The sequence below is a fragment of the Armigeres subalbatus genome, unplaced genomic scaffold (genome assembly GCF_024139115.2).
Source record: "Armigeres subalbatus isolate Guangzhou_Male unplaced genomic scaffold, GZ_Asu_2 Contig141, whole genome shotgun sequence".
Taxonomy (NCBI): Eukaryota; Metazoa; Arthropoda; class Insecta; order Diptera; family Culicidae; genus Armigeres; species Armigeres subalbatus.
Genome location: NW_026942188.1, coordinates 1,766,629 through 1,779,019, shown reverse-complemented (window position 1 = coordinate 1,779,019; position 12,391 = coordinate 1,766,629). Strand labels below are relative to the sequence as shown.

The 12,391-nt window shown below is 42.5% G+C and overlaps 1 protein-coding gene across 1 annotated transcript in view; it reads right to left on the bottom strand.

The window, feature by feature from the left end:
* Positions 1-9,128: 9,128 nt before the first annotated feature.
* Positions 9,129-12,391, bottom strand: part of LOC134202779 (3'-5' RNA helicase YTHDC2-like) — a 44,413-nt gene continuing 41,150 nt past the window's right edge. Inside the window, 4 exon segments of the mRNA XM_062677771.1 lie at positions 9,129-9,285; positions 9,287-9,323; positions 9,326-9,709; positions 9,712-11,026. Coding sequence (XP_062533755.1) covers positions 9,129-9,285; positions 9,287-9,323; positions 9,326-9,709; positions 9,712-11,026 — 1,893 coding nt within the window.

Genomic DNA, 12,391 nt, shown 5'->3' with positions numbered 1-12,391 from the left:
AGAAGTTACGTATTGCTGCGCCAATTCGCTCCAGGGCGATGCCCAGACATCAAGACGGACGAGGCTAAGTACTCGGAGCCTTGAAGATGATGAGAGTGACGCTGCTCGGTGAACTCGCGCGCCGACGTACGTCGAATAAGATGTACAAGGATGGAGGAGATGATCCTCGAGCTGAAGCGGGCGTCTCTGCAAAGGCGCCGCCTACAAGAAGTTGGCGGAGGAAGTCCAGGCGAGACGGTCGGATGAGGCACCTGACGGAGGTGAATCTGGGTTAAAGACCTGACGAGATCACCGAAGTCGAAGAGCCTGTCACGGCACTGTGGAAGTGGAGACGCCCACCGCAGCCGTTCGGCTACGGAAAGTCCTGCTATCTGCAGCGGATGCCTCTCAAGGTAGCCAGTTAGGGAGCGTCAAGGTGGATGGTCGGTGCCCTGTGGGCATACGAGCAACCGAAGTTTGCTTCGGCCTGGAACCGGGGCACAATCAATGGCCCTGACAGAAGCAAGCTCTGTCGACGCTGCGTGATTGAGGGACATAAGGCACAATGCTGCACGAACCTCCCAATTGCTTGATTTGTTCCAGCAAGCAGGTTTAGAGGAAACGGCGGAACACGTGTTGTTCGTGCCCACGTTTTTGCGCAATGCGTGACCACATGCTTGCCACATATGGTCTGGACACCCCAGAACAATCGGAGGATGTGTAAGATGAAGTTGGCTGAATTCCGTTTGTCGGCTATCGTCCAAATCATCTGAGCTACACAGAAGGTGGCGCGTGGACTCAAGGATGGCTAGTTCAGTCGCAAACAAGAGGTGGTCCAAAGGTTCGGAGTCGGCTTCGGGTCACAGTGCCCCTGTGGTCGAATCGATCCTTTTATCGAACAAGTGGCCGCGCGAAGAACAACATGGTATCGTCGCTTTCGCGGCGTCGGTCAACCGGCGGGTTCGAGCCCGAAGACGGAAAGGTTGGCGAATAGACCCTATCGCAGAAAGGTAAATTTGGTGCACGCGGCATCATCATTCTTGATTACCAGTCGTGCAGAGGAAGCGATGGCGAGGTCGACCCTTCCCACCTTCCGAGGACATAGGGCGTGGTAAGGCCACCTGGAAAGCCGGCAATGCGCTGGAACGATACCATGGTGTTCTTCTAAAAAAGCGAGTCACGATGTTCGATGCTGCAAGGACACGCAGCTAACCTCGAGGGTGCGTCGTGCACTGGCCCCCCTTTGAAGCATTACTTTCTGGTTGTACAGAAGGGACTATGGACTTGGCGGCAATGAATACGGTTTAGCGGGTCGGGAATGTAGTCCTCCCTAGTAACATTTTTGTTTTATGCTGGTTTTATAACTTTCTTGAGTCCTTGGGCTGCCTCCCTCGTTTGCTGTCGGAGGTGGTTCCTAACCCCGCACTTCCTGGACAACCCAGGATGTCTGTCGAGCAGATTCCCCCTCCATTGCTTAGGAAGAAAAAAAAAACACACAGACATCCCCTCGATTCGTCGAGCGGTCGATCGGTATATAACACAATGGGTCTCTGACCCTCCTATAAAAAGTTTGTTTTTGGAGCGAACATATAGCCTTTACTTTGTATACGAGAAAGGCAAAACTATATTTTAATCCATAAAATTACAAATTTGCGAAATCGTTATCGTAATGATGATCAATAATAAAGTTATGGATCATAATCACGATATAAAATTGCTCAAATTTGAAGCTTTATGGATCAAAATATAGTTTATGTGGATCATTTTCCAAAGAATTATGAATTGTGGCAACAGGTTCAAGGGCAAATAGCAGGAACAATATTGTTTTTCTTTATCATGTTTAACGAGACATAATTTCAAATTAATTGCTAAATTTTAGTTTAGTTTATCTTAAAATCATTCTTTATGGATACCCCTGAAGTATTTTATGGATTTATGGTAGGGTTTTACAAAACATTGCGGTGTTATTTATGGATCGTTTTTAATTTTTTTATGGATCATTCTTTAATGTTTATATGCAAAAAAAATTTTTCCGACAAAAAAGTCGTTTAGCTGACCAGGGGCCTCATTGCACATCTCCTTTCGACAGCTCTTTCGTATTACAGTTTGCATGGTTTGCTCGTTTCGAGTTGAGGTACGCAATGCCACCCCGAGCCTTTTGATCGAAAATGCCTTTCGGCTAAAATAATCTCGAAATGATTTTTTCAAAGAATTCTCCAGGATTTTATTATCAGAATATTGTTGAAAAATGAAAAATGTTCAAAATTTTTTAAAGGAAACTCTTCATATTTTCTCCAGGAAATTCTCCGAAACATTATGGCAAAAAATCTTCGGAACCCCCCCCTCGGAAAGTTCATTGTAATTTATTTCCTGAAAAATTCTTCGGAAGTTCCTCGGCAAGTTCTTTTGTCAACGTTTTCTCAGTGAGATTCTTCAAAATTTCCATGGAAATTTTTCTGGAATTATTATGAATTTTTATTGATTTTTTTTTTATTTTAATTTTCACGGAAAACTCTCAATCTAGGAATGTAAAATACTTTATTGAAAAATGTGGACTCCATAAAAATTCTTATTAGTCGCTTGTATTGCATGCGCATCCAAGAAAAAATTATTCCCTGGCTAAATGTGTAATGGGGAAAGGTCGTTTGGCCGAGTAGGACATTCGGCCGAAAGCCATTTGGCAGAATGCCACTAGGCCGAAACCCATCTTGCCGAAAGTCCTTAGGCCGAGTAGGACATTTGACCGAATTGGACATTTGGCATAATAGGACATTTTAACAAATAGGTCATTTGGTCGAGAAGGTGATTTGGTCAAAAAGGTGATTTGGTCAAAAAGGTCATTTGAACGAATAGGACATTTGGTCGAATAGGACATATGGCCGGGTAGGACATTTGGTCGAGTAAGACACTTGACCGAGAAGGATATTTGGCCTAGTAGGACATTTGTCCGAGTAGGACATTTGGCCGAGTAAGAGCATTTGGCCGAGTAGGACATTTGGCCGAATTGGACATTTGGCCGAATTGGACATTTGGCATAATAGGACATTTTTTCGAATAGGTCATTTGGTCGAGAAGATCATTTGGTAGAAAGGGTCATTTGGCCGAAAAGGACATTTGAGCGAATAAGACATTTGGCCGAATAGAAAGTTTTGCCGATTAGGTCATTTGGTCGAACGGACCATTTGTCCGAATAGGTTATTTGGCCGAACAGATCATTTGGCTGATTAGGTCATTTACCCGAACATGTAATTCGGCCAAACAGGTTATTTGGCTGTAAATGTTTTTTTCCCGAATAGGTCATTGACCCGAACAAATCATTTGGCCGAATAGGTCATTTTAAAACCAAGAAAAAAAGTATGAAAATGAGACGTCTCACTTCTCACTATTTATTTCCCACTACTTACTAAGAAAAATTTGTAGTGAGAATTGAGAAGTAGACTTTCTCACTACTCACTTCTCATTTCTCACTATGAAGAGTGAGTAGCGCGAGGTGGATAGTGAAACGTCGTCTATCTCAGTTCATGCTTCTCACTTTTTCCAGTGAGAAGTAGAAAATGAGAAGTGAGACGTCTCACTTCTCACTGAGAAAAGTGAGAAGTGAGTAGTGAGACGTCTCACTTTTTACTTTTTATTTTTCGCTGTTCACAGTGAGATGTGAGATGTGAGACGTCAAATCAGACATTCGGCAAAATAATCTATTCGGCTAAAAAACCTATTCGGCAAATTGACCTATTCAGCCAAATAACCTATTCGGCGTATTCATCAATCTTACACTTTTCTGTCATCTCCTTTCCCGCCAATCAAACTAGTCATTTCCGAATTAGCAATCCCAAACCTGTGCTTGCGAGGCATACTGGAGGTCCCCAATAATAAATATTTACATTTTTCTGCTAGCTAAGAGATAACATTAATTTAAATTAAAAAAATAAGATTTGAATGTGATTGCTTCTTTGTTATTACTAAGGGTAAACCTAATATCGGAATACGTTCCTGTTGAAGCTAACCCTAAAACTGCAGTTCTGCTACTAAAAAATTCAACCCGAACGGAATCCAGTTCGACGGGATATTGTGTTAAATTATAGCTAGAAAGGCAGAGTGCGGTATAAAAGGCTGCCTAAGCAAATCAGTGTCCTTATGCCACATACAGGAAAGCTATCTGTTCCAATTTAGAATCTCCTAACCCGTAATTAACTCTTCCTAGATATGCATGCCATGGCTATCGGCCGTGCCTCCGCACGGGGTTGGAAGAAGATGAGTGATGAACCTTGCCTTGACAGCCCCGACGCGTGATTTTTGTTTCGGCTATTTTTTCCTAACCTAAAATGATCAGTTTTCGAACCCTTACCGACGAGTGATCGAGGTGCGCATAGACGAACCTAATTTAGTGTTTAGTAGTGTGGATAGAAATTTCTGACCTGTGGTAATTAGCTGTTTTGGAGAAGGCTACAGATCCCCTAACTCAGCGCTATGAGGAATGTCTGTGGCCGCCAAAGGGGCGGAGATATCTCGTTATGCGTGAGTTGTGTTAAGTCATTAACGGCCTGCGCCTTATGTTAAATGGGCGCCATCGAAAAGATGAAAAACAAACTTCGCCGTTGACGAACGCGAGTTTGGTGGGAGGGTTACGGACCAAGAGGCACGGGAAAGCATTTTAATGTCTTAATCAACCGCTGAAATCCATCACGTTCCACGACCGCAAATTAGCGTGCTATGAAACAAACTGAAATGAAGAATAATATGATCCTACACCTAAGCAAGTCGGAGGAAAAATGAGCTACAAGTTTTGAGAAGACGTGAAGCATTTTAGCATGGAGAGAAGCGTTGCTGTTTGAGGCATGAGCTATGAGCCTAATCAAGTTTTTGAAAAGGAAATGAGCGCACGCCGGATGGAATGAGCATTCGAAATGAAGCAATCAACAGGGAACATAGAACAGTTGTGTGTCCATCCGCGGCAACTGCTGACCAGCGCCACACGTCACTGAACGACGATGAGGAAGGACAGAAGTTGCTTCGGGATGGACTTTTAATTAATTAGTCAAATGCGCCTGACGACGTTGACTGAGTGCAGATCGTGATGCAGTGTTTTAGCGTTTCTTAATGGAAATAAATATTGCCCGTTGGAAATAATTGCATCGTAAAAAGTATTTTTGACGTACCGTAATTTAAAAAATCTTTTAAAAATACTATCTACAGGATTATTTTATTTCACAAGGGTAAAAAAATCTTTCCTACATCTCATGTAAAAAAAATAAGCTTTTTGTGGAATGTACTTACTTGTCATAACTTTAAAGTAGGATAAAGACTAATTCACCGTCATCCAGGATGACGATGGGTCTAGGGGGTGAGAAGAGGGTCATCGCTCTCACCAACAGTCTGGAGATCGGCTAACAAATTAGTTCAAAAAGTGTCTTATAATTTAGTCTTGTTGCCGTCAGACACATTTAATCTAATTTGCAAGCATTCTGAGTAGTCCATACAGCGACCCATTCTCACCTCCATTTGACCCATTATCGCTCCCGACGAAGGTATTTCAAGAATGTGTGCTAAACCAAATTATTTACAAATTGAATTAGGAAAAAAATAATGTTGTAGGCAAACTATTTTGAGAAGCCTGGCTGGCTCAATAAGGACGTTAGATCGTTACTGTAGATTAAGAAGTGCTGCTTCCCTAAATGATACTTATGTTAAACTTTTTTGAGAACCTACTAGAAATTCACTGACACTCATTTCATTTCCCAGGAAACTGCCCCACTGTTCTTAAAAATATTTCTCGCTGCTTGCTTTTTCTTAGATACAATCCCCTCATGATTGATACAAATTGATCAATCTGTTGCCCCTCAAGTCCACATATAGTCCGATAATCAGCACAGACATACGATTCCTTTCCTGTCCCAGCCAGCATCGTATCGTTGAGTACCACATGATTCAAGGTTTCGCGCTTTTCCACGAATTTCAAATTATACAAATACAAACTTAATCACTGCGCGAAAAATGCACGACCACCGCATAAATCTACCCCTCCGGGATGATTGGGAAACGGTTACCGTGGCCCGGAGATGGCGAATAATAGCTCGCGATCTGCGGCAGTGCGGAGCAGCGGAAGCTGGCGCGGAAATTTGCCTTGAAAGTGTTGAGTACTCATCGCAGGTGATAATTTATTGCAGGCAGTAATATCTGTTTACCAAAAGGCATCAACCATAGCAAGCACACGGCAGAGCGGATCGCACTTGGACCAGCATTTCAGTTCGACGGGAGACAATGAATGCTTGCGAGGGACCTTCTCCCGCGTGGAGGAGATACTGGTTTGTTTATAATATTGGTCGCCACTTTGTTTTCCGTGCCCTTCGACGCCTTGGATGAATAAGGGACGGATAGGTACCGGGTCAGCCTCGGCTAGCGGTGGGGCGGCGGATACTTTATGAACATTTTTCAAAACTGTTTTATTTCAGCATTTTTCCTCTGCCCATCGTAGGTTGCTAAATCGATTCCGGTGGATCAGCGCTCAGAGCCGATTGGTCTTTAGTAGTATTCATATGCATGAATGCGATTCATTTTAAAAATTACTAAAGCATGCACTCGGTGTGTTTGATCTTTAGTTTGGGGATCAAAACAGAAACCTTCAGAAACCCGTTCAAGGCAGAACTGCAGATGCGAACACGAGGTATCGTACATAACTGGGAACATAGGACATTCACCGCAAGAGATAGTAGATTCTCCAGCTGACCAGATGACAGTCCACTTACTGGAGAATTGACATCGCAATACATAACTCAAGGACACACCTCTCTTTCTCGGTTGCGCCCCACGCCCGCCAAATCATTATTAACCAGGTCCGCCAGCCTAGCTCGCTACGCTCTCCACTCCACCTTCGTATTTTACGGCCAAAAGTCGTTAGCAAGCATCTAAGGTAGACAGATTCATCGACCACCTCTAAGGTATCCTCGTCCATCATACCACTACTTTCGGTCGAAAGCCGTTCGGCCGAATGCCACTTGGCCGAAGGCCATTAGGCCGAAATCTGTTTGGCCGAACAAGTCATTTGGACGAACAAGTCATTTTCCCGAACATGTCATTTGCCTGAAGAAGTCATTTCCCCCAACAAGTCATTTGCCCGAACAAGTCATTCAGCCGAACTAGTCATTTGGCCGAACAACTCATTTGTCCGAACAAGTCATTTGCCCGAACAAGTCATTCAGCCAAACTAGTCATTTGGCCGAACAACTCATTTGTCCGAACAAGTCATTTCCCCGAACAAGTCATTCAACCGAACTAGTCATTTGGCCGAACAACTCATTTACCCGAACAAGCCATTTGCCCGAACAAGTTATTTGCCCGAACAAGTCATTTGGGCGAACAAGTAATATACCCGAACAAGTAATTTACCCAAACAAGTAATTGCCCAAACAAGTCATATGCCCGAATAAGTAATTTTCCCGAATAAGTAATTTACCCTAACAAGTAATTTGCCCGTACAAGTAATTTGCCCAAACAAGTCATATTCCCGAACAAGTCATTTGGTCGAACAACTCATTTTCCCGAACAAGTCATTTGCCCGAACAAGCCATTTGCCCGAACAAGTCATTTGCCCGAACAAGTCATTTTCCCGAAAAAGTCATTTGCACGAACAAGTCATTTGCCCGAACAAGTCATTTGCCCGAACTAGTCATTTGGCCGAACAACTCATTTGCCCGAACAAGCCATCTGCTCGAATAAGCCATTTGCCCGAACAAGTCATTTGCCAAGCAAGTCATTTGCCCGAACAAGTCAACACGTCTCACTTCTCAATCTTCATTTCTCACTTCTCACTTCGAATAGAGACAACTCACTTCTATTTGCACTCTTACCATTTTTCACAGTGAGAAGTGATAAGCGTGAAATTTCTCACTCCTCATTTTTCACTTCCCACTTCTCACTTTAAAAAGTGAATGGTTCGAAATAAGTAGTGAGACGTCTCACTACTCACTTCTCACTTCTCCCTGTGAGAAGTGAGAAATGAGTAGTGAGATGTAAGACGTCTTTTTTTCTCACTCGCACTAATCATTTCTCATTTTTCACTGTGAAAAGCAAAAAGTGTGAAGTGATTAGTGAGACGTCTCATTTCTCACTTCTCACTGAGATAAGTGAGGATTACAAAGTGAGTGGTTAGACGTCTAACGTCTCACTTTGCACTATCCATTTTTTACAGTGAAAAGTGAGAAGTGAGTCTAATCATTTCTCACTTCTCACTTCTAACTGTGAAAAGTGAGCAGGGCGAAGTGAGAAAAGAGACGTCTTACTACTTATTTCGCACTTCTCACTTTTCAAAGTGAGAATTGAGTAGTGCGAAGTAAGAAGTGAGAAGTCTTACTTCTCACTTATCATTTCTCACCTAACACTTCCCCACTGTAAAAAGTGAAGTGCGTTATTGCAAAGTGAGTAGTTGGACGTCTACCGTCGCACTACTCATTTTTCACAGTGAAAAGTAAGAAGTGAGAAATGATTAGTGAGAAATTCTCATTTAGTAAGAAGTGAGACGTCTTACTTCCCACTAATCATTTCTCACTTCACCCTTGCCCATTGAAAAAAGTGAAAAGTGCGAAGTGAGAAGTGAGACGTTTTACTTTTCACTTCTCACTATTAATTTCTCATTCATTATTTCATACTGTGGAAAGTGAGTTGTGCAAACTGAGAAGCGAAACTACTACTCACTTTTTTTTCCTTTTTTGTTTGTAGGTAATACGACGTTAATCTCTATTACTTGGATTCAAATCGAATATCTAACATTACTCAGTTTATTCGTTTGTTCATACGGGTCTTGAGATACAATAATCCAAACAAGCTAACCATAGAGAGAGAATTGTATGCATGTTGCGTGTACGTTCACGTATGATTCGTGTTCTAACAATCGCTGAATGCTAATAGTTTTGTTTTTACATTATTACTCATATCTCTAATGTTTACTTTTATAACTCAGTATTCTGTTGCGAATTCGAAACTGTTACCTTGTTTTACCATACCACTTTTTGATAAAATAACGTTATGTTACAGTGTTGAAATTTGAATATCATTGTAACCTTTGTTTTTCTCTTCTTTGTATATCAGTAAATATGGGTGTAGACATGAGTTGTAAAGTACGCTGTTAAGTAGTAGATAGTGAGAAGCTTCAAGATCTAGTTGAAAAAATCCTTCAACTCATGCCCGCTGGAGGGCGACAGCTCCTCTCCGTCGAGGTATTCTTCCAGTACTCTTTCTCGCAGGAAGCTTTTCTCGAAGGTACTTAGCGTTTCAAAGGAGACCGTGCTCTTGGAAAACAGATTCAAATGGGTTCAATCGACCTGCTCCGTAGAAGCATTGGCTTTGTGATTGTGGCAACATAAGATGATGCTGAGACGCGGTTGTTTCTTTACCAATTTTATCAGTTTCTGTTGCAACGACGATGAAATACTCCATCGATCAGGACTCTCGGTTATCAGCATTATAGACGACGCACGCACTATGAAGTATCGGACCTTGGGTTCTCTTTTTTGGTTATTATTGTGCTGCTTGCCTCCCCTCCCGTGGTGGTGCTGCTGATTCCTGTTATGATGTTTGTTGTTGGTATTGTGGCTGCTGCTCGCATCGCCATTGTTGCTGCTGCTGTTATTGTTGTGACTACTGGCAGCCAATTTGAAATCGTTCACTGAGAAATTGAACGCACTTCCCAAACCATTAGTCGCATTCAGGTGGTTCTGTATCACAGGTCGAGGCTTCTAGATATGTTGGTGTGGCCTACGAATCCCAGGTGGCGGTCTTCGTCCTTCAGCAGCTGGGCCACCGAGTTCAACAGGTACAAGTCGTTCGCATTCGGCTGATATGATCTCGGATGGCTGATGAACTTGAGGAAGAGCGCACTCAGCTTGTGCCGAAAATGGAACACCGAAGTTCCGAAATTGCTATCCACGGCAAAGTTAATCCAATCGTCCACGATTAACTTGCTCTTGTCTGACATGTCATGCTCGTCGTTATCCGAATTGGATTCATCCAAATCTTTCCAAGAGAGAAGCGACTCTTCTTCGTTCAAAAACAGAGGACCGCAAAATAGCGCGATAGTAACCGGCGCTACAACCGTATTGCACTTAATCAGGCAGTGAATTCCCGCTCGCGTCTTCTCCTCGAATACGATCCATTCCGATGGTAGAGACAGGATGCTTTCTTTGTTTTTCTTCAACGATTTGTCTCTGATGACAGAGCTGGGATGAGGACTTATCTTCTTATCGATGCGGGTTTTGATTGTGGCATTTTCCTTATCCACACGGCAGATGTTGGGATACAAACCGGCTACCAAGCTGGCTTTTACCACGGGCCAGTTGTCGGAGTTCTGGTTTAGATCCTGGATATTGCCGGACCCGTAACTCTTCACCAAACCCACCGAACGCAAATGGCCGAGAATCTTACTCCGAAGGCTTCCAATAGTGTCCATCGTGCCCAAATTAAAAAAGAAGCGATTGCAGAACTGACGCTCCTTCATTGACGGCTTAAGCTCATTCCACTTCTGGAAGGCCCTCAGCAAGCACAAACAATCACTGTACGAATCCTCCGCCATGTCCCGCTTCAGCTTGGACGCTTTATCCTTATCCAGAGCAGTCGTCGGCAGCACGAAAGGATCGTTCACACTCAGCGCACTGACGATGGTCAGCACCGGATCGATGCGATTCAAAAATATCCCGAACAACAGAATCTTTCGAACAAAAATCTTTCCGAATCGGGCATCCACCAGCAAGTCCGCCAGAATAAGCCCCAATTCTGTCAAGTTCTCGTCGTCATCCAAAGCGCCCAACTTCTGCAGTAGCTTTATGCTTTGCTTGATGCTCATCGTAGACGGTGGCTGTATGGCCTTGCTCAAGAAGTTCAGAATCGAAGTATGGCTTACAATAATCGACGTTTGCAAGCAAATTTCCGTCAAAGGAACTCTTAGGATCTCAGGCAGCGTAAACTTGTCAATCGCGTCAAACCTTTGTCGACTGAAAAGCCGAAAACAGACACCTGGCTTCGTTCGTCCTGCTCGACCAGCTCGTTGCGTGGCACAAGCCTGCGAGTAGACCTGTGCGCCGATCTACTTTGAACCGGCGGCGGCGTGAATGCATTTTTCTAACGGCGGCGGCGGCTTAGCCGGCGCCACGCCACGGTTGTTTTCGGCGGCGGCGGCGGCGGCTCAATCGGCGTGGTTGAAAATTTTCCTTCAAACAGTTCAAGCAATTTAATTGTCTGCATTTCTCGTGCAATAAAAGCATAAAATATTTTATATATATATATATATATATATATATATATATATATATATATATATATATATATATTTTTTTTTTTATTTTTTATATATACCGCTACTTTTAAAACTGTATAGTAGCGAGAAAGTGTGCAAAAACTTTTGCTGTTCGTTCTAATTAATATAGAGGTGACATGGTTCGGAATAAGTCTCTTTTGGAAATCCCATAAAATTCCACAGAGATGCTACATGTGAAAAATATTTGAAACTTCCAGAATATTTAAGTAAAGCATTTTTTCGTAAGTCACCCAAGAATCCCTCCAGGAACTTCTTCAAGAGTTCCTTATAAACTTCTCCAGGAATTCCTTCAGAAATACCATGAGCAGATTGTCCTAAGATTCCTTTGAAAAAAAAAAAATCAGGTATTTCTTTACAATTTTCTCCAGTGATTTCTCCAGAAATTCTTTATGAATTTCTTCAATAGTTCTTCCGGAAGGAAGTATAATTCGTAGTAAAAATACTAGCAAAAATCCAGAATTATGCCTTTTTAGCAAGGCCATGCTGAAAGTGACTGGATTCATTTCATGGTACGATGTAGGTTTTATGATACTTCCCTCTGCTTTTGAGCATTATCATATTAGTTTTATTACACAGGAATGCAGAAATGATGAAGCGGCTCAAAAACCTCGTAGTTAATAACTGTGGAAGTGCTTAATGAACACTAAGCTGCAATATAGCAATTTTCAAATTAGGATGTAATGCCAACAAAGAAGAGCAGAAGAAATTCACAGGAGTTCCCCAATCAGAAATTCTAGGAAATGTATTATCAAATATTCAGAACTTCTGGACAAAGGAATCCCTAAAACTCTTAGAAACGGATTTCTTCGAGTGAATGTGAAATCTGGGAGAAAATTCAATTACATAACGCTTTAGGGGGTGGGTGGGTATCTGTCTGAGCGTTGCGGCCTACACATTTTCAAACCTTTCCTTACCAAAAGCATTACAAAGAGATGGGGGGTTGAAAGTGATCAATTTTGGCGTTATGTAATTTGTGGATGAACCCTTACATTAGTTCCTAAGCATGTAGATGACAAAACCCAATACCCAAGATCATTCTGAAAGCTAAGTGGAAAATGTTGGCACTTAGTAGTTCCACTTGGCCAATCGGTATTTGATCTCGCGAGTTTA